Below are 24,917 nucleotides of genomic sequence, written 5' to 3'. Positions count from 1 at the left end.
CTTTTTGGGAATGTAATACTGTAAAAGATTGTGACTTGCTGACTGGAGAGCCCTGCTCCAAGTACAAAGGAACTGGTGACCCAAATTCTCAATATGTATCCTGCCTATTAACCTGATCCTGAACAAGTAATAAGCAATGCGTGATGTAGGTGGCTATTGTATATATTGTAACTTTGCCTTATGTTTTTAAAAAGATTAAAGCCTCTAAAACTGAAATACAGATAGTAACATTAGTATCTGTTAACTAAAAACATGGTCTAGTAAACCTGATGGCAAGTGTTCTTCCCCCTCCTATAAGAGGCAACTAGATACCTTGGGACCAAAGAAGCTTTAAAGCATCCCTAGGGAACACAGGAGGCCTCAGTTGAGCAGGCTATTAACCGAAGCAGTCCCTGGCACTTCAGTGTAGTCTGTCCCCTATGGAGCTACAATACACCAGCACAGGAAATAGCTGTTTTATGGCTTCCTTGGAAAAGTTTGAACACAGTAAGTTACATCCCCATTTTACAGTCTTGTCCCTCACCTCCCACTTTAAAGTTCAAAGGTAACTTAGTGACGGCTGGTTGTTTCCCATGAGAGCTTTGCTCTTACAGCATGTGTCTCAGCTAAGAATTAGGAAGGCCAAATGGCAACAAAAACTAAAAGGTTCCCAAATGCCAGAATGACCTCTACATTGCTTAATAAGAGTGTTTATTCACACTGTAGGTCAAGATAATTATGAGGCAGCAAGTAGACTACTGCGGAGATAAATGAGCCTATTCAGATATGGTTCAGGCTAATATCTTCTATGCAGCAGATGCCAAGTCCTAAAGCCATAGTGGATGGATTTTTTGAAGCCAAAACCAACATGTTGGAAATAATCAGCGATTACTGTTTGGGGAAATCCTTGGCTACAATGTACACTTCGATTCAGTTTTTCCATTTGGAGTCACTGTACTAACACAGGACTTGCAGAGGGGGTGGAAATTCCCATTCATGCAGCCCTGCACAGTTCAACCAAACTCTGATTTGTACTAAACTGTTTTAAAGCAAGGGGAGTTCAGTTTTTGGTGTTCATAATCTGACATGATTGACTCTTCAGGCTACCAGTTAGAAGATGCAGTTAAAGTACCTATTTAAAGAAGTCAAGTGAATTTGAAAGATCTGTGGCATTTTGAAGAAACCAAAGGTCTTGATGCTTTATCTCAAGCTGTCTGCATTGATTCCTAATCAAGTTTCTACTGTGGCATTGATAGACCTATAGTGGGTGTAATTTTGTGGCAACAGGTTGTCCAGGAAATGTTAGGATAACACCAAATGGCAAGATTTAATGGGGGTAAAGACATGCTACACCCACCACTCAAGTTTCATGTAATGTGATGTTCTGTCAGATATCAATATGATAGTTTCAAAAGTTAATGGAAATTCAGCTATCCTGATCCCATCACTCCCTTGGACAGGGTGACAGGAGGAAGGCAATAGACAGATTTTATATGGAACGTAAACATCCTAGTTGCTTTATGAAGTTTATTTCTGTAATGCTTCTCATTGGAAGAGCTTGACCAATGAAGTAGACAAACCAGGCTAGCCTTTAGATATAGCAGAATTCAAGTTACCTTAGGCAGTCATGCAAAACTGACAAGTGCTAATGGTGTTACTGGTTTATTGATCCTATAATGGCAGGTGAACACCATATTCCAGTGTATTATGATTCTGGGTTTCTGATCTGGATAGGCACTGCATGTGTCTGGAAGCCAGCACTGTAGTAGAGTTTAAGAGTAGAGTTTAAGCTACATACACCACTGCTACATGAACTCCAGTCATGGGGAGGATATGCCCAATTTGCATAAATCAAGTCCTTTCCTGAAAGCATTCCTTCCACCAAATAAGATTCACACCAGTTGCATGGCAATTGCAACAGCAAGCGAGCTTGATCTGTTAGACCTAAGGTTTGTATTTTGCCTGCATTCAAGTCATTATAGCACTGACTACATGGCTGGTGAATGAAGCCCTGAGTCTTTTCACTCTACATTTAAAGAGAGAAATAGAAGGGGAGACCAGATCACTTTTTTGAAAGTCTGAAAAAAATCTTTGTATTTCTACCATGAAATATTTGATACTTCCAATGTTTAAGCAAACTGAACTGAACTCTGGAGTTTTCCCCAGCATATCACGGATAATCTCAGCTGTCACTGTAAGAAAACACTGCTAGTATCACATCCTTTAAGCAGACTGAGCCTTAATTTAAAAAGGCAGAAAATCCACAGCATCCTCCTGCTGTTTAGGTATGGAGTGATTCCCCCTTCACCTCTAGACCCAAAATAATTTTAAGCATGGTTCTGCACACTTGACCCTATAACCAAAGCAAGCAGAACACCACAGGAAGCAGCAATATTGCCATCGGCCCAGCAAGTTAAACACTGGTATTCTTCATTGCACAGTGGAGATTTAAGATGTGCATGTTTAGCACACTGTATGACAGTTACATTTATGTAATTTCAACTAGAAGTTGCTAACATAAGGAATAAATGTTGGCTTAAAGCCCAGATAACTTGTCTGATCATGGTGGCCACTGTCAGACAATCCCCTTTTGAGAAGCTTCCAAGACAAGGATAGCAGTGATGAATCTTATAGAATACTACATGGGTGGTCCCCAAGCACCTTAAGAAGGGCCATATGGGATTATTATAGCTCTGGGCACATTAGCCACAGCTGTTCAATGCTTATATGTGCAGGATAAATGGCCAAAGAACATTTTAGTTTAGACATTACAGTTTTATATATGGGATTTTATATTGCTAGAGAAAAAAAGTCTTGTTCACCATATGGTGAGCTTTTTAAGCTAGTTCAATAAAATCAGAACTGGTTCAAAAAACAATCTTTGCACACAAAAAAAAGTTAAGTTTTTCAGCCAGCTCTAGCTGCTAGTGAGCAACTCCATTTGTTAACATTGATTTTAGACAGAGCTACATTGGGTTAGTTATTTGGCCATGCAGAAGATATACCATTTCATTTCAAGTAATAGGTTTTTTGCACTTATAGTATAAACAAACTTTCACTTTCTACAGGAAGCCAGACAGTCAAAATGCTCTGAAATCATTCTTCTGCCAACCCATTGGTATTCAGCTGATTAGTCAACTTGTGGTGATAAGGAAGAAGAGCCTCCTAAGGGGGACTGTTCTGTAATTGTGAGGTCAGAGTACTGGCCTGCTCCAGAGTGGAACAGGATTTAACTGCTAAGCATTTAGCAATAATCCAGAGGAAATACCACCTCCACCCCCCCAGCACGTTACATGATCAGGCCAAAAGAATAGAGAAGTTTAGCTTCTAAAGGCTGCACTTGGTATCACATTTGTGCCGTACTTATTTTGAGCAACCTGCCTTCTCCAAGCTCCATGAAGAGTTAGCATTACAGCATTTACTAACAGATTAGGATGCAATTCACAGCCAATAATTCACTAGACATACCAGTCAGATTAGATTTTGATGCACACAAGCAGACTGTTTACTTTTACATACCAAGCATGTGTTTTAGTTATGTACTCCTGCTGCTCATGTGGGCATATTTGAATGTTGAGCAAGTAGCCTATATGCCACTTCTGTAGATTTGGTTTGCAATCAGATTCAAATGAGGATGAGAGAACTATAACCCACACTGCAGTAACCCAAGGAGCCATCATTTAGTTTGAAAACTAGCTAAATTGGGTACAATGCTTTGTTGCATAGACAAACATCTTAAAGTTTGCAACAGTATCCTATCTTCCAGGAAAGTCAAGGTCCTAACATGACTTGCGATCCAACTCTGCATCAGCAAGTTTCATCATGATTGGGAAGGAAGGTAGTCCAGAACCAAAGATGCAGTGTATGCACACGTATGCGTGTCCCTAGACCAGACCAAGCCCGAATTTCAAGGATGGCTATGCATATTTATAATGCATTTAATTCAGCTGTGTTTCACTCAGACAAAAGAAGATTCCAGAGATAAGATTTAAGGATCTTTGTGATTTAATCACTGCATTAATATGGATTTGGTTTAAATGCTTCTCCCACAAGAAATTTTACATAAACCTGCAAGACTGAATAAAGCTAGCTGTGGCCAGCATAGGGCAGTCTACTTCCTTGGAGTCCACAAGTTTCAGCTTCGACTGTACATTATATGCTAATACAGACTTTAGAAGTTCACCCCAGTAAAGACTTGTTACTCCACTTTGACACCAAGAATTTAGAGACTACACTTTTGAAAGCATTAAACAAAACAAAAAACACTTGCCTGCACATGCAAGGCAGATTTAGCTAGGTGGAGACACCATCCACATATGGTGCAAATATCCTTTAGCTGATGAACAGGGTGGTCTGTTTTAGCCTTGGGTATATGTTTCAGTCTGAATACTTTCTTTGTCCAATTGTAAGTTTCAGAAGCTTGTGATTTCTCTATAGCTCCAGTATGAAATATACCATAGCTTGTTAAAGCCTATATTTGTGTAATGAACTGGTTAACTAACATTAAATATTTAGGCTTCCTCTCCACTCCAGGCAATGTATTTTCAGCCAATAGTTGTGGAGGTTTAAATTAAGTAGTTTCCCTACACCCCATACAGTATGAAAACATGTTCTAAATGTGTAATTTCAGGCTCATTTATACTTTCTGCACCACAACATAGAAAGCACTCTTCTATTTTAAGATCCTGAGCTCCCTGCTCTACTGCAAGATGTTAGGCAAAGATTATAATGGCTTTGACTAATTAACATTTCACTTCACACTATTCTTAGTCAGGCTTCTTATAGAAGTCTACAGGAGTATGTATGAAAAGCTCAATGAAGACTGAAAGCAATGCTGAGGTTACCAAAAAACACCCCCTCCAAAAAAGAAACTTACAGCTTCCAACTCAAATCTGCTGCTTGATTAGTGTTTGCCAACTTCAAGCTTAAACTCATGGTTGGCTCTATATTTCTACAATGACAAAAGGAAGCTGGATTCCAATTATCTGTTGTATTCCAGATAGTTTACCTTCCAGAGCTAGTTACCCTCTTCAGCCTCTGTTAAGGCAGCAGTGTTGCCCAGGTACCACCAAGGGGATAGGTATGCCCATCCTCCAAGAATCCGACATGCAAGAAGAGAATATGACGTGCAACTCTAAGTAGACAGACATTCAATATACAAGATTAGCAGTTAGACAGCTTTTCTGCTCTATTAACAGGACACATCTGAAACATGGATCCCTGTAATGTTTGGGGAGTAACTTTTCAAACTTGAACAGACCAAGTCTGTCGGAAAATTTGACACTAGTCCTGAATGGCAGTGGACTAGCATTAAGAGTACAATGCAAGTTAAATCCTGTATTAGCTGGGTCTATTGTAAAGACAATCAGGTGCTTACTAATGCCACAATGTACCAGCTACCAACTTACCCTTCCATCTATAGTACCTGCTGGACCGACCTCAGCACATGCAATGTAGACAATGATTTCTAATGTCACTTTCAGCACAGACTACTGGCCAATACAGATTGCATTTCAGGTACAGACCATGACCAGGAAGCAAGCAAGAGGCCTAATCACAGAGAACAGATTCTAGAGAGTCAGGGCATTGATATGACCAATAAAGTGATCCAAGCCAATTTCTCTAGAGGCAGAAGATGAGTAGGCTGGAAACATCCCATCCAAAAATCCTGAACATCATTCCATTTTAGGAGCACTACCAGCCACACTTCTAGACTGGAGTCTCCCCTTTTAAAAGGTCCTTCATTTTATCCCAAACCTGCCACACAGTATGATGGTAGCAGGGCCTGCTGGCAGCTCACTATCAACATCCATTGATTACTTATGCAGGCTTTGCACACCTTTAAGGTTAGTTAGTGACAATAAATGCAGGCCAAGAGTTTAGTGAGGCACAGCCCGACAGTCTAAACTAGAAAAGGTGGTTAGTTTGTATTCACACTCAAGCTCTGATGAAGCCATGCGCACAGCCTCTTGAAATATTAAATGCCTGTCTGATCTAATCTGTAGAGATTGATTAGCTTGTTCTCCTAATGAATATTTCTTCAGAAGTTAAGTGGGGCTGGAGAGGAAAGTGTGCTTAAAGCCATCCTCTAAGCAGATGTATGGAAGTGAAAAGATTATGTATGAGCTTCCCAAATTGGGGTGTTCTTTTAAAGCCTAGGCATTCATTTGATTTGCTATGCCATGGTTTGCATCAGGAAGCTTTTAAGCACCTTTAGACCCTGCTCACTGGTCTTAACACAGCACCTCCGTCAGCTGTCCGAGTGTCCAGATTACACAATAAGTGAATAAAAAGGGGTAGCAGTGAAGAGTGCTCATGAGAACTTTTACACTAGCTAGATACAGAAGGCATGTGTGCTCCTGTCTGTGGAATGGCAGATGTCCACAAGTCATTCGTTTGTTTAGCAATGCTTGTGTAATATTAACCTAGCGAAGGCCATGTCTACACAGAGCACTGCAGCTGCATAGTGTCTGGTAAAGATGCTCTATGCTGACAAGAGCTTTCCTGCTGGCATAACACCTCTGCAGATGACCGATGCTAGGTCAGTGGAAGAAACTCCTGCCAACAAAGCATTTGTGTGTACAGTGCTAATGTCAGTCTAACTTATGCTGCTCAGGGGGTGGTTTAGTCACACCCCGGAACGACTAAGTTATGCCGACAGGCTACAATCTATGCTACAGCCTAGGATCAAACCAGTCAGGGTTGAGTCTTACAAGCTTAGTGTGTAGTAGTGAACAGAATGAGGAGATTTAGAGTCCTCTTTCCCTGTGTATACAGGGAAATAGGCTGGACTACAAGAGCATTTAGAGGGCCGGTGCCTACAGCTTCCTGCCTTCAAGTAAGCAAGGACTGCCTCCCTGCTTTAAGCTAATTTGGGTATGGATCAGGTCCATTTCTGTAGACTGTTGAAGCCCTTAAACCGTGCTGTAAAGCAATGTGTACAAGATGCGTATCTCTAGGAGCTGGAGTATCTGCAGGCCATAAGTTAATGGCCTGTGCTGGCACTCCCTTGTTAGCCTGCTTTCAAGCCATCAGGTTGTGATGTTCTAAAGTTTCTATTCGTTAAGGTTTTATGAAGCGAGAGCCACTATAGCTGCGATTTCACCATTTCAATTTAATAGTTTGGCAGAGTTTCTTCTGCATCCAGTTATGATGCTGGGTTGACAGAGGAGAAGCTGGCTAGGCCAACAAATTTTCAGAATTTAGGACTATGGAGTTCTTTTCCCCCCAGTTGTCTGGGCCCTGTGTCAGCCTTAAGACTACTAGTACCAGCCACATGACATCCCACTTTTAATCTCTACTTTTGGTCACTGGGTAAGATGTGCAGTTTTATGAAGAGCTGCAATTGCCACTGCCTCTTCCTCCCCCCCCCACCCCCCAAAAGAGAGGTCTATAGCTAGCAGAGAATTTGTAATTTACCTGATTTTAGAGTTTGGCTTATGGTATTGGGCATGAAAAGGAGATAACAGTAGTATGGTAGTGTCAGGAGTTTTACCACTTCAACTGCTTTCAGGTGGCAGCACAACTCCATGACCACCCTGGCTTCCACTTGCTAGGAGTGCCATACCGAACCAGGTTCTCCTTGTGCTAGGTGTGACTTTCTGCACAAGGGTAATTCTCCTAGAAAAGGGGTTACTTTAGGTAACAAAGCATCTTCAGGATAAAAGTTAAGTGGCTGGTTTAATTTTGTACCAATTTCTATCACTGCTAGAAGATTAGTTTAAGCCTTGTTTGTAGCATGACAATGCCCTTTAAAATAGCCTTAGAAATATGAATGTAGGTTTCTTCTTAGAAGTAGGCTACAAAGCAAAAGCAGCTGACAGTCACAGAGCAGTGTTCTGGTTAGTCTGAAGTAGTCTGACTAGGGCTCTTAAAGTAGGTGCTAGAGTACAAATAGCAAGGCTTATGATACCCTGTGCTATTCAAGGTATGTTGTGTCTACACTGCACTTGAAAATCTGTGGCTGGCCAGTGCTAGCTGACTCCAGCTTGTGGGGCTTAGGCTAAAAAAGCTGTTTAATTGCAGTGTAAATGTTTGGGCTTGAGGCTGGAGCCTGAGCTCTGGGACCCTGTGAAGTGGGAGGATCCCATAGTCCAGGCTCCAGCCTGAGCCTGAATGTCTGCACCTCAAAATTAAAAGCACCACCTTAGCCTGAGTCAGCTGGCATAGGACAGCCACAAGCACTTAACAGCCGTGTAGACACCCCCACTGTGTGCCCTATCCCATCTTTACTAGCACTCTGAGGTCCTGTATCTTAGCCTCAAAATTAAGCTGCAAATTAGTCAAGTTAAGTATTTCATATTTCAGTTGCTGATGTCAGTCCTTGAATCATGTATGCATGGCGCAATTGGTAGCTTTTAAGGAAGATTAACATTTAAACCTCAATAAATCACTGTTGAGACAAGTGAACTTATCTAAATCAGTGTGTTTGTATATTATATAAAAACCAGGGTGTGAATGTTAGTCACAAATTAGCAGAGAGGGTGGCTTCATTGTCAGCTATGTCAATTGCATATAAAGAGCCCATAAATTAAACAGTTAGGTGTTCACACCCCATCTAGGTTCAAAAGAACAGTTTGAGTTTACTGCAGCATGAGAGCTGGAAGCTGTTCTGACAGCCTGTGGCAGCCACCACCCAACCTGCCCATGCACATGCAGTACACAGTAGTATGCCACTGAACCCATGCAACTGTTGCAAGTTAAAAGGTGCTACTAAATACAGATAAAAAAGTTACAAGCCTAGACCAATTTGCTCTAGTTATTCACAGGTGGTGTATGCTGGAATGCAGCTTATCAGTGCATTCTTGGAGTGACTGAGCCCGTTTAGTCAGTGAAAAGGGTGTGACAGGAAGTGGTTTTTAGAAGTAATCCACCCATGGCAGCAGGAGCTCTACTTGCCAGTTTTCCTCCCAGTACACAGCAGAAAAGTCAGCAGAGGGACTTGGGAAACAGCTACAGCTGTTAGTTCCTACAGACAGGAGCTTAAATGGCATGCGCTTCTAGTCAACATGCAGCTGAAGGGCCATTTGTTGCTCCAAGGGTGTTACCAAAACCAGCACTAGATGTCAGAGCTGGCTGACATAGTGAGCACACCACTGTTACCAGAAACCTGTAGTTGAAAGAGCCAGCCACTTTTGCTTCTACTTTTGAAGACAAGCAGCAAACAGTGGAGCTGACTGCCTGGGATAACCAGTTTGCCCTCTGCCCTCAGTCCCACTGGTTCAGTATAGCATTGGATTTACACTGTTTCCATCAGAAGCTTCATGGTTCACTGATGCACCATGGTTCAGTGAGACCCTAGTAGCCCATATGTGCACCAGGATATCAGTTGTTTAAGAGTTGCTTAAGGATTTCCACCCTGGATGGCAAAAAGTTTAATACACATTTAGGGCAGGGCTCATACCCTGGGTGCCATGGCACCTAGAAATTTAAGTCTGGTGCCTAGTTTTTTTTCCCCAGTTGGGGGGGTGGGGGGGGGTGTGGCGGCAGCGCACAGCAGGGAGCAGCTGCCACACTCTGGCCAGGGTGCCCTGGCGCTGGACCCACATTGTCTGGCTCCTTAATTTTTGTGCTGGCTCCTAGCTCTGAAGCAAGTTTCTCGAGCCCTGGTTTAGGGTATTTAAAATGAAGTTTGAAACTGACAAACTGTACTAAGGCCTCCATTCACTATTAAGATAGTTCAAAATTAAAATACTTCCAGTATATTTAAAACCTCTGATGCAAACAAAGAAACTACTGAGCTGGTTGTGTAAGTCACTAACTAAGCACCTGGAAGTTTGAGTCTCAAGTGCTAAGCACTGAGCCAGCCTTTGACAGCACTAGCTTAGATTGTCATTTCTTACTACTCAGTTCAGTTGAATGGCTACTTCATTCAAAGTACAGAAGCCAATTTTCCTTTTCCCATCTATGATTAGAAAAGTCAGGATGAGAACTACTGGTTCTAAAACCTTGAAGGATATGGTGACCAGAAACCGTTCTTTTCACTAGCTATAATTAAGACTTAAAGCATTAAATGCAAGATGACGTTACACAAGTTTAGAATCCAGCAGGTTTAAGCTAAAAAACTTGAAGTCCTGTTTGCACAGGGTAAGTAAATGCCTGTCAACATCCAAATGCAGCTTGATAGCCATCATGAGTGGAAGACTTTAGAAGAATTCTTCCATTTATATCGTGTGTAGAGATTAGGTCAGCTTCACTATCTCAGGGTGTGAATTTCATACCCCTGGAGCAATGTTGCAAGTCAACTTAAGTTTTAGGTGAAAGTATATCCTCCAGTTTATCAAAAATTAGAACCAAGTTACTCACTCGGAGAAAAAGAGATGCAAAACAAGATTTAAATGTTTTCTGCTTGCTGATTTAATCACTCTAATCTATTGCCACTTCCACCCAGCCTATGAAGGAAAAACTGTTTTAGCTTTGCAGCTCCTTGGGTAGGTAAGAAATGGTTCTTCAGTTACTACTTCAGGGCACTGCACAAAAAAACCACACAAATACACTTACTGTTTCTAATCACTAACCCGGTTTGAAGTTTTAATTTAGTGCTCTATACAGAGGTCAGTTCCTTCCTATTAGGAGCTGTTGGATACTTATATACTGGTCTACACTACATACTTCAGTATAACTACATAACAGGGATGTGAAAAGTTGTTATTCTGATCTTAACCCCTTGTGTAGGCAGCACTAGGTCAGTGGGAGAGCTTCTCCCACTGACATCATTGGCTAAGGCCACCTCCACAAGAGGTGGAAACAGAGCTCTCTCCCATCAGCTTAGTGCAAGTCTACACTTCCAACTTATAGCGGCACAGCTGTATTGCTACACATCCCTGAGCAACAAAGTCTTGCTGGCATGAGTGCTAGTGTAGACAATACCTTAGAGTCTTCAGCTGTGCTGATGTAAATGAGTGTAGAACTGCCCTAAGCAAATAAAGAATCTGCTTGTATAGGAAAGTAATTGTGCTTCCTTTACCACCCCCGGCAGACTGCAAAGAAATATTGAATTGGCTACAGGGTAGCCATTTAAATATTCTTTAATACTCCAGGTGTCTTCAAAAAAAGATGTTATACAATTCTCAAGTGGGACTGCACTTTTCAATCTTTTCTACAAGAGCTCTGTTATTTACCTGGAGACCCAGCAAGAGCCCCACAATAGGATTGTTCAATTTAACAGAACCCCAAATTAGTGTTTGGGTAAGAAAGTTTCTGAAGCAGCTTCGCGCTAGTCTACACCTGCAGGACTGTTCAAAAGGGGTCAGAGCTCCTCAATGAAGTGGAGTATGGTCCATTTTACCAATTAAAATTTGGCTACTACTAGCAAGCAAACATCTGCATTCCCAAAGCAAGTTAGGAGATTTAGAAAAACTTCTTGTGCACGTGTGACTATTGTGTGTTAATACTGTAATGCATAAGTTGTCCAAGATGAACTCATGCATTGAAGTATCTAGCATGTTAGTCTTCTGTATGTACTGCATAGCACCAATACGCTTTACACTAGTGTAGATCAAACTAGGAATAGTGTTCAGAAGAGACTAATTCTCTTGCACGACACAGAATGTCTTCTGTATAAGTGTTATGTTGGAGAGATGCTGAGAAACAGCAACAGTTTACCAGGTCTAAATAGTTGACCTTAGTGTCAAAATTTAGAGTGCCATTAGGCTATGACGGCCATTAGCTGTTCATGCACTGCACTAGAAATCTTCCTTCTGACTTAACATAGCAGATACAAAAAGAATCCCTTTCAAGTATCCTAAGCCATAGGGATAAAATGGCATTATACCCCAAGTAGTTTGTATAGTAGATTTGAGGAACTGCTCCTTGCTTGCAAGAAACCAGGAAGAGTGGAGCAGTGTCCTCTTTTTTGCTTGTCAAACAGCAAGATTTAGACATTAAAAAGGTCCCCATATTAAATCTTAGCAATACAAGCAAGGCTTAAGAGACTTACTCTAGCATTAGCATTCTGAATCAAGACTTGCAGCTGTGCTAGAGTTGCAGTTTTAACTCTTAGTTGCCAATGAGTCATTAGATATCACTTGAAAGACACTGATCTGAAGCAGGACTTGTACACTGACCTAGTCTAAGCTCTTTGTTACAAGATGGTTGAAAAGAAAAATCAATAAGATCACATACAAAGTACTATACTTGGAACAATCAATAATTGTACAAATACAAAATGGGAAATGACTGCCTAACTAAGAAAAGGTACAGCAGTAAAGAGTGAGGGTTATAGTGGATCAAACTAAATAAGTCAATGTAATATTGTTGCTTTTTTGCAACAGATATTCTGGGCTGTAACAAGCGTGTTGCAAGCAAGACATTAGAAGTAATTCTTCTACTCTAGGCAGCACTGATAAGGCTGCAACTGGAGTACTGTGTCCATTTCTGGGCACCAAACTTTGGTAAAGATGGACATACTGGAGAGCAACAAAAAATGATTAAAGGTCTAGAAAACATGACCTATGAGAAAAGATTGAAAGAACAGGTTTGTTTAGTCTTGAGAAGAGAGGACTGAGGAGGGACAAGTCTTCAAGTACATAGAAGGTTGTTAAAGTGAAAGGAGACATTGTTCTTTAACCACTGAAGTAAGCAGTAATGGGCTTAAATTGCAGCAAGGGAGATTTAGAGGAGACATTAGGAAAAAACTTACTAGCTATCAGAGGAGTTAAAGCACTGGAACAAAATTATCTAGGAACATTTTGGAATCGGTCACTGGAGGTTGACTAAAAGGTTAGACAAGCCTAACAGGTATGGTCTAGGTATTTAGTCCTGATTCAGAGCAATTACTTGAACTAGACAAGATGATCAGTGTTCCTTCCAGTCCTGCATTTCTATGCCTGAATAAAATTATCCATTATGTTTTTAAAAATCAGTAACTGCTGCACAAAGCTGCCAAGAAACAATTGCTTAATACTGTATTTTCTATGGTTGCAAGAGGATGTTTCATATACATCAAGTTTAAAGGAAAGAATTGTTTTCAGTGTTTGTAGTCACCTCACATTCAGGGCACCATTACTCTGTTAAGCCTGAAAATCCAAACTATCTCCTGAGGAGAAGGCTCGTCACAGCTTTCAGCCTGCAGACACCGCTCCAGGAAAGCACTCCAGAGCCCCATGGTCACAAGCAGGGGCTAAGGAAGCTCAGCTCTTCCTATATTGAAAGACAAGCAGTCTTTCACCTTGGTTTCAAGACCAGGCAGACAGCTTTTTCCTAATAAAAGATTTGGAACATCTTATAGCATGAGTTAAGAAGACCCCACACTTGACTTTGCACCAACAGATATTCTGCCCTGGAGAAGTCTAAGCAATTGTTTTTATAGGATGGAGACAAGTAGACAGGATCCATCCCTATTTTTACCTACTGCATGTGAAGACATCAGCAGTTTTGTCTACATTCTTTTGTTATTCCAGTTCTTCCCCTTGCTGTAGCCCATCCCTAGGAAATGGGCTTGACATCACTCTAGAGCAGTGGTTCTTAACCTTTCCAAACTACTGTACCCCTGAAGCCTGAGTCCCACCCCCACGGGGCTGAGGCATGTAACTTAGTTTCATGGCGCCCTGTGGCTCCAGGCAATTGCCTTTCTTGCCACCCCCAATACCAGCTCTGCACTTGCGACCCCTCTAAACCCCCAGGTTAAGAAACACTGCTCTAGAGACAAGCTGAAAGTCTTACTCTTCTCCCTGGGCCCAAGAGGAGTCTGTTTCAGTTTCTGGTTATCTTGTCAGGAGTCTAGGGTACAGCAAGTTTAACCCTTTAATGATAATAGCCACTTGACATTTATCCTACATCCACTGGCACTAAACTCTAGCTACAGACTCATATGCATCTCAGGTCTCTATCTGGAGTTCAATTATGCAAATCCAGTGATTGCTCTTAAGAGCAGCTCAGACTCATGGGCCTTGCTGGCAGTGGGTTTATAAAATGCTATCTCACAATTTATGAAATCGTGCATAGAAGTCAGAGGTAACTACGGGTGGAAAGCATTCATGTGCTTGTAACAAACATATCCTCCAACACAAGCGCATCGTCATTTAGTTATGGCTAACCGAAAAACTCCATAATGCTACAACATACAAGCCATGCCAACATTCGAAACTCTCAAGTGTGCTTTCCTTCACTGTCTGCTTATACAGTGTATTCATGAGCCAACCAACAGAGATTCTCCCCTCCCACTGAGTTCCTTAGATCCCAGGCTAGCAGAGCATGTCAGAACAGTTTCCATGTCAGGTGGAAGCAGCCATGGCGTATCTTTGTGCAGTTTGTTTCAAACACAATGATTTTCAGAGAGTTAATTTCATACTCAGTCTCTGTTGCCCAAGGATGAGAGTGCATCAAGACCAGATGGACAACATACAAGACTGATCAAACTGAAGTGGTCATTGGCGGTCAGTTTATGGTGAGGGGAGAAGGGCCAATGTGCATCCATCTATTGCTTTTAATAGCTAGAGATTCCTTTCAACACGTACGAGGATTCTGAGGCATCCGTACAAATGTAGCACGCGTGTACCGGAGCAGTTCAACATCACTACCAGTAAATGAAGGTCTTACCATGCTACTGTCACAGACTGAAGTTAGGCCCAATTACACTAGCATGCTATATTTCAGGTACAGGAACAGATATGACACTTGATGTTAGCCACCACAGGCTGGTGAGTGAAACCATTTACACCAAGGTTAGCCACTTTCAGAGCTGCTCAAGTAGTTGAACTTGATTCCAAGAAGTTCTAACTTGCTTTGTTGTATGCTGACTCCAGTTCTCTATTTTGTTGTTCCCATCATGAGACATATGGGTTTACATTCAACACTGGAGCATCTGCTCCTCCTAGATAGAGATATCTTATGCAAAGCCTGTTTCCCTTTGACACTGAAGCTTGCTGTTAGGTGTTCCAAAGGAGGCCAGCAGCTCCTGTAAACTAGAGGCTATTATGAGGGATTGAAGACTGCTAACAGTGGCCCTTACTACAAATAATTCTAGAAGGAGAGAGTTGAGTAATCACTTGTTTAACACACTGAAATTTTCCAGATAGCACTGAAAAAGTTACAGATTAACAGCACACAGAATGCAAGTGTATTTTGACTTTGTAGCACCTGAGGAATCCTGAGGTTTATACTGTGCTTAAAATGCCACTCTCTTCCTCTAGTGTTGGAAGTCCAGTTTTGTAATTAGACTAACTCAGGCATTCAGCAGCACAAGTATGGTTTGTGGTTTGGTTTGGTTTTTTTTAAAAAGCTAGATGAGTGACATTTGTTCTCATGATAGATTTGCCAGTCATCTGATATCTTCTTCACTGACATAAGCAAACCTTGTCACCTCAGATCTACATCAACAGGAAGTTTTAAGCACCCTTCTGGTACCTATGGAATCCACATCCCTCAGTCAAGTATCTGGGCTTATTAGACAACTCCTGAGCAGAGATATGCATTCAAGAATGGGATCCACGAAAGCCAGCATGTTGAGCAGGAAGTCACCTAAGCTAGCCAGTAGGAAGTGAGGAGGCAAGGGATGCAGTCAAAGCTCCACCCTTATAGCCAAACTAGAGGGGCACAAATCTCCACAGTGAACCCTCTTGTGGAGGGCAGCACCAAGCTATTTCTCACAAGAAGTACTGAAAGAGTTGGTTGCCTCTAACTTCTAGCCCAATGGTGAGCACACTTATCACTTTCTCTTTGGCCCAGTTAATATAGTCCAAAGGTTAGGGCACTCACCAGCAGTTAGGGGGGGACAAGTGCCAGTATCCCTGCTCCAATGAGTTTATTTATACTCTGGAACAGCTTCCAGAGGAGAGATGGATGCTCTGCCCCAGAACAGCCATAGTTCAGTGGTTGAGGCAGTCTCCCAGGAGGAAGCAGACCCAGGTTCAAATCCCTTCTCCACATAAGGAAGAGAATGAATTGAAATGACTCTCAACTGAGTGCTCTAACCACTAGGATGAAAGTTAAGGGACAGCACCACCTTTACTGGTGGTGGTTAGAGTAGGCTCCAAGAATACCTAGCTAATTGGGTCCTGCAGGCGAGATAAAATTAGGATGGGGGGGTAAATACTTAAGGAGTCTGCTGGGGCTTTGGTGCCAGATACAGCCCCAGTGCCTAGACTGAGGTGGCTGCATCCAGGTTCACCAGCAGAAACTTAGGCCCCTCTGGAGTTAAACAGCAGCTGAGCAAGTGACCTGAGGATCTCAGTGGCACCTAACAGTTGGATTTAGGCTCCCAAGTCCTTTTCTGACCTACAAGGATTGAAGGCTAGACAATGGTCTTTCACAAGGACACTTGTTTCCCGAGGGAGATCGCAGACTGACTAAGCCAGGCACTCTCAACCCATGGGTCATGATCCCAAATTGGGTCACCAGTGTCAGAGTCCTGCCCCTCACCCATCCTGCTGCAGTGGCTCCTACAGTCCTGGTCCCATGGGGTTGGTTGGGTTTGGCTCCCTGGTCCAGATGCTGCAACTGGCTGCACAGGGTCACAGCACTGCTTATGTCTGGCCCAGCTGTCCTTCTGTCGTAAAGGCCGAGCAAAACCCAGTTTGAGTGAGTGGTGCTGTGACACCATGCAGCTCAATACTTGGAGCAGGGAGTTGAGTCCAGCTAGTCCCTTGGGACAGGAACCACTACTTTGTGCACAGGGAGTTTTAGTAAATATTTCTTACCCATAACCTAAGGCAGATTTTTTTTTTTTTTTTTTGCACTAAAGCTATTTACTGGTGTTAACAGGACATCAAGGTTTACAAACAGCTCCTGAACTCAAAAAATTGATAGCCACTGGATTAAGCCATCTTTAGCCTTACCAGACCCTTGAGGTTAGGGTTGAAGTCTGGTAACAAGGCACTGTGGGAAGCTTTAGCTACAGAATGCTTACAGCAGTGGCTGTAGAGTACTTCAGTGTTAAAAAAACCAAATGGTGTCTACTTAGTTTCACCAAGACTTTTAGTCAAAAGTCACTAAAAATTTTAGGAGGCCAGCTCTTTGTAGTTTTTACTATGAGACAGCTAGGTGAGGTCAACACCATACCTCACAGCTAAGCTGGAGTACCGTCTCCAATAAGATTGCGTAGTGGGCTGGTGAATACATTTATTTTTAAGCAGAGACAAAATTTCTCTTCAGTGGTATATACTCCAGCCTGTCAGACAGTTAAGTGCTGTTACCACCACTAATCTTGGCAACTTCATACCAAGCAGTGTCAGTTTTAGTGCAAACTGATGTGGAACTCAATTGCTTCAGTCTTCATCTCCTAAACTTGATCTGTCAGCATCTATTGCTGTGCTGCTAAGGTTTCCTATAGTCACCTTAGTGATAAACCCAATCCCAGCAGTCTGCCCCACAAGACTTTTGTTCAAGCTTGTTTGAATGCACTGCTGGAGTCCATAGATTGATTAGATTTCTTAGTCTGTCATCAAGCCTTAAGTCCCTCATTTCCTACTATACAGGTTTTTGTAATTGGCACCCATCATGATTACGTGCATCCATATAGCACGCAGCACTACATTAGTGGCCATTAATATTTTGAGTGATTGCCTCCTGCTGCAACCTCCACAGAAAATCCTCTTCATGTTGTTCATACCAGTCTACAGCACCCTTGACCACCCCAATAGGTTTTACTTCCACCTCCAATACATACTAGAATACACCCAAACTTCTAAACTTACACACAAAGCAGAAGTGACCTTATATGCATTTGAGAAGGCAATACAGCCCGAGTGTTACTGAGGTAACAACTATTATTGTAGGAATCAGCATATTATGAGCAACACAATAGCTGACATGATTCTAGGAGTTGTCTGGAAGACAAATGCCATATACCCTCCAGTTGGTATTTAGTTAGAAAGATCTGGTGAAGTAACTTCACATAGAGATTAGCTTGTAACAACTATCAGTTTTCCTGACTTGCTTGAGTCAGATTCCTGCAAGCTCTATAATAGGATCTAACTAGAGTACAGTTCTTTAAGAAGGTCTATTTACATAAATCTGTACTTGCATCACTCCCCTAAAGTGAAACAATCACAGGGGCAAACATTGGCCTTAGATAAATTGCAACTAGTTGGTTGTCTGAAGATGTTTGGCACTGTTTAGAAAGTTGCTAGAGGTAAAAATGGGTTTCAGTAGGTAGGTATTAGTTTGTCAGCTGCCATTTCAGTCTAAAAGAGCCAACATTATGCTTCCTGTCAACTCAGTTGCTTTAGACGTCAATGTCTATTTGGAGTGTCCTTTCCTTTAGGAAAGGAGGCTGTCTGAGTTGAATGTTCTGCAGCACTCCTATACAACAGCCTGGCGCCTGTTCTGGGAGCTCAGCAAGATCTGGCTGGAAGAATACTTTAAGGAGACTGACCATGAAGTTCAGGTAAAAAGACTGAGGGCCAGATTAATTTTCTGAACTCGATGCACATATGCTGCCTTGTATCATCTATTAAAAACACTAAGCTGTGGAACTGACAGCTCTGGGGATGTTAAGGTCTTCATGTAACCTGCATAGTATTCCCTACATGGGAGAACCTTGCAGTATGGATTGTGTTGCTGCAACAGTGCCTCACTACTCATCAACAAGAAGAGACATTAAAAAACTGAGCTTAACTGTACTAGTCAATTCACTGGAGCACTGCTGCTCCAAGCTAGCATGTTTCTCAAGGGAGCACCTGTGGGCAAAAACATAGGTATAATATCGATAGGTCAAGGAATACATTTACAAAACAGAAGGAAAGCAGCTTGCTTAGTTTTAGTGGAGGCTAGTAGCCAAAACAAACAGCTTTGCAGTAAGGTTTCTTAACCCCCAGTCACTGGAAAGTAGACTGGAAAGATGATCTCTCAGCAAGTGAAGTTTAAGCATCAGCTATGTTTGCACAATTACCAGAAATTCATGAGTGAATAATTAATAGGTTCTTGAACCAAATCCCCTACCTTGTATGCTATGTAGATCTGCAAAGCACTAAAGATCTGATACTAAATAAAAATACTTCTGTTTCCAAGTAAGAACGCAACCAGGCTTTATTTTTCTATAAGGCTATGATGTCTAACAGTTTAGAATAAGGGCAACATACAACCCAGTTTTACCAGACTCAATTTTAGTCATGATTTCCCATGTTAGAACAGTGAGTAACTCAACACTACTTAAGCACAAGAAGAGTTTCCTATATTCAGAAGCCAAGTCTCTTCTATACTGTTTACATGGTCTTGCTACTTTGAGAGGGAATGTCTACAGGCATTATTTCCTCTCATGCAAGATGCCTTATTTAATCCTACTTCACCCACAGTTCACTGAAGCTAGAGCCTGGTGAGGGGATTTTAGATTAATCCATCTTCAGCTTTATCATAATAGGCATATGAACTACTGGTTTCAGATGAGTGTATGGGACCAAGCCTGAACTGTTATGCATTTGGAAGTTATTCTTCTGAAAGGACTACTAACTTGCTTGAAGGGATAATATGTTTCAGTTGCATGACAAATTTTGAGAGCCTATGCAGATTTCATCAGTATAATCTACATATTAGACAATTAACTGGCTCTTCATGATGTACAGTGACTCAATCAAACAGTGCTAATTAAAGCAAGACATACAAGATTACAATTGCGTATGCTAGCTCCCATACAATTCATCTTGTTCTTGCCTTCATCCTACCCTTGTGTTCCTTGTATTGACTTCTTGTCCATAGGACTTGTGCATGTAATGAAGCCTTCCTATAAAAGCCATGTACAGCTATGGAGCTTTTCAATAAAATAGCATGTTTGAACTTTTGGAACAATCTGCTTACCAGGTATTATCTAGCAAAGGCAAGTTTTCCAATGTTCATTTGCCCCTTAAAATATCACTACAACACAACAGTCCAATTGACGGCAGTTGAGATGTCAAAGTTTGTTCAGTTGAGGAACTTATACATTGTCAGAGTATCAGCCTGAGATTTGAGGTTACCTGTTCGATTACTTTTGAGGCAACCTTGTCAATTAGTGAGCTTGAGACTTGTCAGACTCCAAGAACATGCCTTCACTAGGAAGACTGTCAAGTTAAAATCCTAGAGAAGGCAAGGCAGTTGGTCACTTTCATCTGAAAGCAAACTGTCTTGTCTTCTACTTCTCTAGAAGTCACTCATTAGAGCTCGCATTTAAGCTACCTTTGTTCAGAGTTAAGGAACACCTTAAGTGTTGCTGGCTAATTCCAAATCAATTAAACACCAAGAATAGCTCATAGATAAGAGGTTTAAGAAAACTGGAATATTTGCTGTATGCCAAGTTTGAAAGATTCCAGCTATGCACAAGCAAGGATTACTGAATATTTCAGAAGACGAAGCTTTATAATGAGGGAGGAGTGGTCAAAACTGCAACTGTCACTTATTTTTCCTTCATAAGTTTCACTGAGGAAGTTTCTTCTCTTTAAAAAGAGGCTCAGTGGAAAGTTTTCCTTGAGTCCCTTCCCTCTCTTTAAACCCCCCATTCAGGCAGACCACTATCACAAGATAGAAGCCCTCTACCCATCATTCACAAGGGTAGAAAGAAAGATCTTCACCTTTCCAGAGGTGAACAGTTTATTTAAAAAACAAAAAAACTATCAATGGCTGGTCAGTTCCATTGATCCGAGAATTAGATGACTAGAAGGCATAGGTACTGGAACTAAGGGTGCTGGCGCACTCCCTGGCTTGAAGTGGTTTACAGTTTGGTTCAATGGTTCTCAGAACCCCCACTATACAAGTTGTTCCAGAACCTCTGCTAGAGAGGCTGGATTTTTAAAGGAACTCCAGCAAGGGATAGCTTGGAGTCTCTGCCCCACCTCAGATCATTTGCTTGTAGCTACAAATGAGATTACTAGCAGCTACGCTACTGGCAGAATAAGTGTCATCAATAGTTTGAAGTCAGTGCTTTAAGTACACCAAACACTAGTCTAATTAACCCATTTATGCATGATAAACTGAAGTGGTTTGGTACTGTGTTTTAGTACCTCAGCTAGACAACTGCAACACAGGAAACAGATAAGTGTCAGCACCATTTAGTCTTTCATTTGACTATAATTCTTCCACTCCAAGTAGAGGGAGCTTCACAGACAATCCCATAAGGGAACGGGCTTATGTATAAGATTGAGGGTTTTTCTTCAAAACTGCCTTTAGTTCTACTTTCATCATGTTACCATGGATACTCACTTAGTTCATGACCAAGATTATGGCAACTGATGCTACAGATACATTACAGCTGAAGTGACTAGCAGGTTGCTTCTGGATGAGACTTACTGCAGGTACTTTTAATTTAGACACAGTAGCCAGAACTCTTTAAATCACTTTCTCTAGTTATCTGGTACAGGACAGTTATGGCTCCAGTAGTGATCCTGGCAGTTATAGGCCAGTAAGCTTAATTTCAAAATGAAGCAAGCTGACTGACATTATAAAGGACAGAATTATCAGACACAGATAAACACTATTTGTTGGAGAAGAGTCGTCACATCTTTTATAAAGATAATCACGCCTCGCCAATCTATTCGAATTCTCGGAGTGGTCAACACAGACAAGGGTGATCGGAGACTTTCTGGAAAGACTAAGTACAGTCCCTCACCAAAGGCTCTGAAGCCAATTAAGCAGTCATGAGATAAGAGGGAAAGCCCTCATGGATCAGTAACTGGTTAAAAAAAAAAAAAAGACAAGAAACCAAGGATATGAAAATAGGCAAATAGTAGGGTCTCCCAGGGATCTGTACTAGAACCAGTGCTGTTGAACATATTCATAATGATTTGGAAAAAAGGGATAAATACTGATGTGACAGTTTACAATCAGGTTTGGGCTTGGTTATTTTGAGTCATTCTGTATAATCTGCAAAGAGTTAAAGGGATTTTAGAACTGGTTATCTGGGCAACAAAAACGGCAGATAAAATTCAATGTTCATGAATGCATATTGGAAAACAATCCCAGCTATACATACAAAAATGGGACCTAGATTACCTGCTACCAATCAAGAAATCTTGGAGTTATTGTGGCTCCTTTTTTGAAAGCCATCTGCTCCATGAGCAGTCAGTCAAAAAAAAACTAATGTTAGACCCATTAGGAAACGGATAGCTAAACAAAAAGTATCCCACTACATAAATCTATAGTACACCCACACCTTGATTACTACATGCCCCATGTTCTGGTTGCCCATCAAAAGGTAATAGAATTAGACAAGTAGAGACGGGCAACAAAAAGTGACTAAAAATATGTAACAGCTTCCATGAGGGCAGAAATTAAAAAGATGGGACTTTCCATCTTGGAAGAGACGATAGAGATCTATAAAATCATGAAGGGTATGTAGAATGTGACTAAGGTAATGTTATTTACTCCTTCATGCAGCACAAAAAACAGTAGTAACCCAATAAAAATAGGCAGCAGCTTTAACAAATAAGGAAGTATTCTTCACACAAAAGAGTCAACTTGTACAACTCATTGCCAGGGGATGCTGTGAAGGCCAAAACAGGTTAAAATAAATTAGGCAAATTCATGGAGGATAGGTCCATCAGTGGCTGTTAGCCAAGATGGCCAGGGATGCAACCCCCATCCTCTGGGCATCCCTAGCCTCTGACTGCCAGAAGCTGGGAATGGATGACAGGGGAAGGATCATTTGATGAATGCCTATTTTGTTCATTCCCTCTGAAGCACCTGGAATTGGCCACTGTCAGAAGAAAGGGCACTAGACTAGATGGACCATTGGTCAGTATGGCCATTCTTATGTGTTGAACTGCTAGGAAACCATTAGCCACTCAATGCCCACAGCCTTGTCACCTGGAGAGTGATTATAAGCCCAGGCCTAATCAACTTTGTCATCTGGCACTTTTATCAAGCCCCTAGAACAGAAGGCAGGAACATTTCAAAGACTGTTCAATAAGGCACCTTAGTGTTAATGTAGCACATACCAGCCAAGTCTTGCACAACACGGTCTATCCAGACACCCTCTGGTACAAAGGTGAGTGCCCCAGCCACACTATAGTCACAACCCAAGAAGGGGAGTTTCTTTGCTCACATATGTTTTCATTTCACATGGGCCATAGGTCTGCTCTGCAGTATTTCTCCCATTAACCCCTTCTACAGCAAGCACATGAAAGGTCAGAGATGGTCTTAGCCAGTTTTCAGGAGAATCAACTGCAGGACCTTTGTTAGCAGCATAACCCCTGCAAAGCACTCCTATCACAGCAGCAGAGAGAAAGTGCCTGTAGCAGCAGGAACAGAAGTCACACAGCAAACCCTGTCCTCCTGAACAAGGCAGCCAGCCTTCACCTTCCCTACAGCTAGGAATGGGCCCAGCCATACCCTGGGCAGGCCAGTGCCCCAAGGCTAAGCAAAGCTGGGGATTCAGTGGCATGTCTCACTGAGTCACATAGGCAGTACCACTGTGCCAGAGCACCCTGAGCTAGAGCTCCTCTCCCTCCTGGCACCCACCAAGCACCTCAGCAGGTTTATTAGAGACCCTACCAAGGGTCCCCCACCGTAGCTGTGGGCTGCCTGTCCTCAGCCCTTGGGAAAAGCAGCCGCCAGACGAGCCGATTTCACAACCACCACCCCCAGCCAGCGCCAAACACTCCTGCCCCGGGAGTGTCAGCCGGGCTCCTCCCTGCGGCCCCACCCAGCCACGGGGGACAGGCCACAGGCGGCTCCGCCACACCCCAGCGCAGAGGCAGCCCCAGCCCTTCCCCTGCTCCGGCTCACACCCCCGCCCAGCCCGCGCAGCGGAGGAAGGAGGCGGCGCCCCCTTCCCGGCTCCACGCGGAGCAGGGCGGCCGCCTGAGGGCAGCGATAGCTGGGTCGAGTTTCAGTGGCGGGCGGCGGGGGGTCTCGGGGCCAGCCAGGAGGTCAAATGACAGCCCTGCTCCCTTCCGGCCTGACCCGCTACAGCTCGAGTTCGCCCCCCGCAGCCAGAGCTAGCAGGCAAGCTGCAGAAGAGCCGCTCCAGGGCCACGGGCCACCCGGCTCGGGCAAGCTACAGCCCCCCCCCAAGGCCGAGGTGGACGGGCGCAGCACCCGCCCGCGCGGCGCGCCGTGGACCCAGCGCCTAGTCCGGCCCCGCAGCCCCCCCTCGTCTCGGGCTAGGTCTGCCGGCTGTGCCGCCCCGGCCCGGACTCACCGATGGAGACCAGCTTGATGCTCTCCCGCTCCAGGAACTCGAGCGCCACCGAGACGTTCTCCAGCTGCATCTGGCGGAAGGTGGGGCGCTGGTGGTACTTGCGGTACATGCGCTTCTGGCTCAGCACCTCCAGCAGCGCGATGAGCCGCAGCCCGTCGCTCAGGTCGCTCTGCAGGTTGCCGATGCGCTTGTTCACGCAGCGGAGGTGCTCGTTGCACCAGCGGGTGAACGTGTTCTGCTGGATCCGCTTCCAGGGCGCGTCCTCCGCCAGGTCCTTCTCGGTCACCGGCATGTCTGCCTGCTGCTCCGCCTCGCTGCGGCCCAGGGGCTGCTGCTGCTGCTGCTCTGGCCGCAGACGTTGTAGGGTCTGACTCCTGGGACTGCCGCCGCTGCTACTCCAGCCTCTGCCGCGAGCTCCCTGGCCCCGCGCCTGCGTGCTCATGCTGGAGCGGCCGCCCCGCCTTCTCCGGCTAATAAGGAGCTCGCACCAGCAGCAGACTCCGCCCGGGCGCGCGCCCTGCCCCTCCTGCTAGGGACGTGCAAGGAGCCAGCAAATCTGCAGGCAAAAAAAGAGCAGCGCCGTTAACAGCCTCAGCCGGGAAGGGTCCGAGCACAGAGCGTCCTTTCTCCCTGCATCTAGCACTTACCTGTACGTGCTCCTAGCCGCCTGCCTGCCTGCCCAGGGCTTTAAATACCGTCCCGAGCGTGGGGATTGGGCCCTGGGGAGCAGGCGGAGGCGGCCAGAAGTGTGCACAGCAGTGCCGAAGTCAGCAAACCCAGCCTGTGATTGCAGCCCCTTATATCATTAGGAATGAGGGATGGAAATGCATCGTACCTCACGCTAGTTAGGACATGAGCCTCGTTCCTTTCAGCTGCGTGAAGAACTGCTGCT

At 43.5% G+C, this 24,917-nt stretch overlaps 1 protein-coding gene across 5 annotated transcripts in view; it reads right to left on the bottom strand.

Annotated features, from left to right (window-relative positions):
* The window catches only part of FLNB (filamin B), a 110,688-nt gene extending 85,995 nt beyond the window's left edge, over positions 1–24,693 (bottom strand). For all 5 annotated transcript variants that reach the window (XM_067544236.1, XM_067544232.1, XM_067544233.1 and 2 more), the window contains exons 1-2: positions 24,673–24,693; positions 24,026–24,581 (exon numbers count right to left, since the gene is read on the bottom strand). In XM_067544236.1, coding sequence (XP_067400337.1) covers positions 24,026–24,467 — 442 coding nt within the window. In that variant the 5' untranslated portion in view covers positions 24,468–24,581; positions 24,673–24,693. The remainder of the gene's footprint in view (positions 1–24,025; positions 24,582–24,672) is intronic.
* Between the last annotated feature and the right edge of the window lie 224 nt (positions 24,694–24,917).

Source organism: Emydura macquarii, unplaced genomic scaffold, assembly GCF_026122565.2.
Source record: "Emydura macquarii macquarii isolate MOO-44397 ecotype Brisbane River unplaced genomic scaffold, CSIRO-AGI_Emac_v2 contig_968, whole genome shotgun sequence".
In the NCBI taxonomy this organism is placed as follows: domain Eukaryota; kingdom Metazoa; phylum Chordata; order Testudines; family Chelidae; genus Emydura; species Emydura macquarii.
Note: the sequence above shows the minus strand (reverse complement) of the source record. Positions and strands in the feature narration are given on the sequence as shown.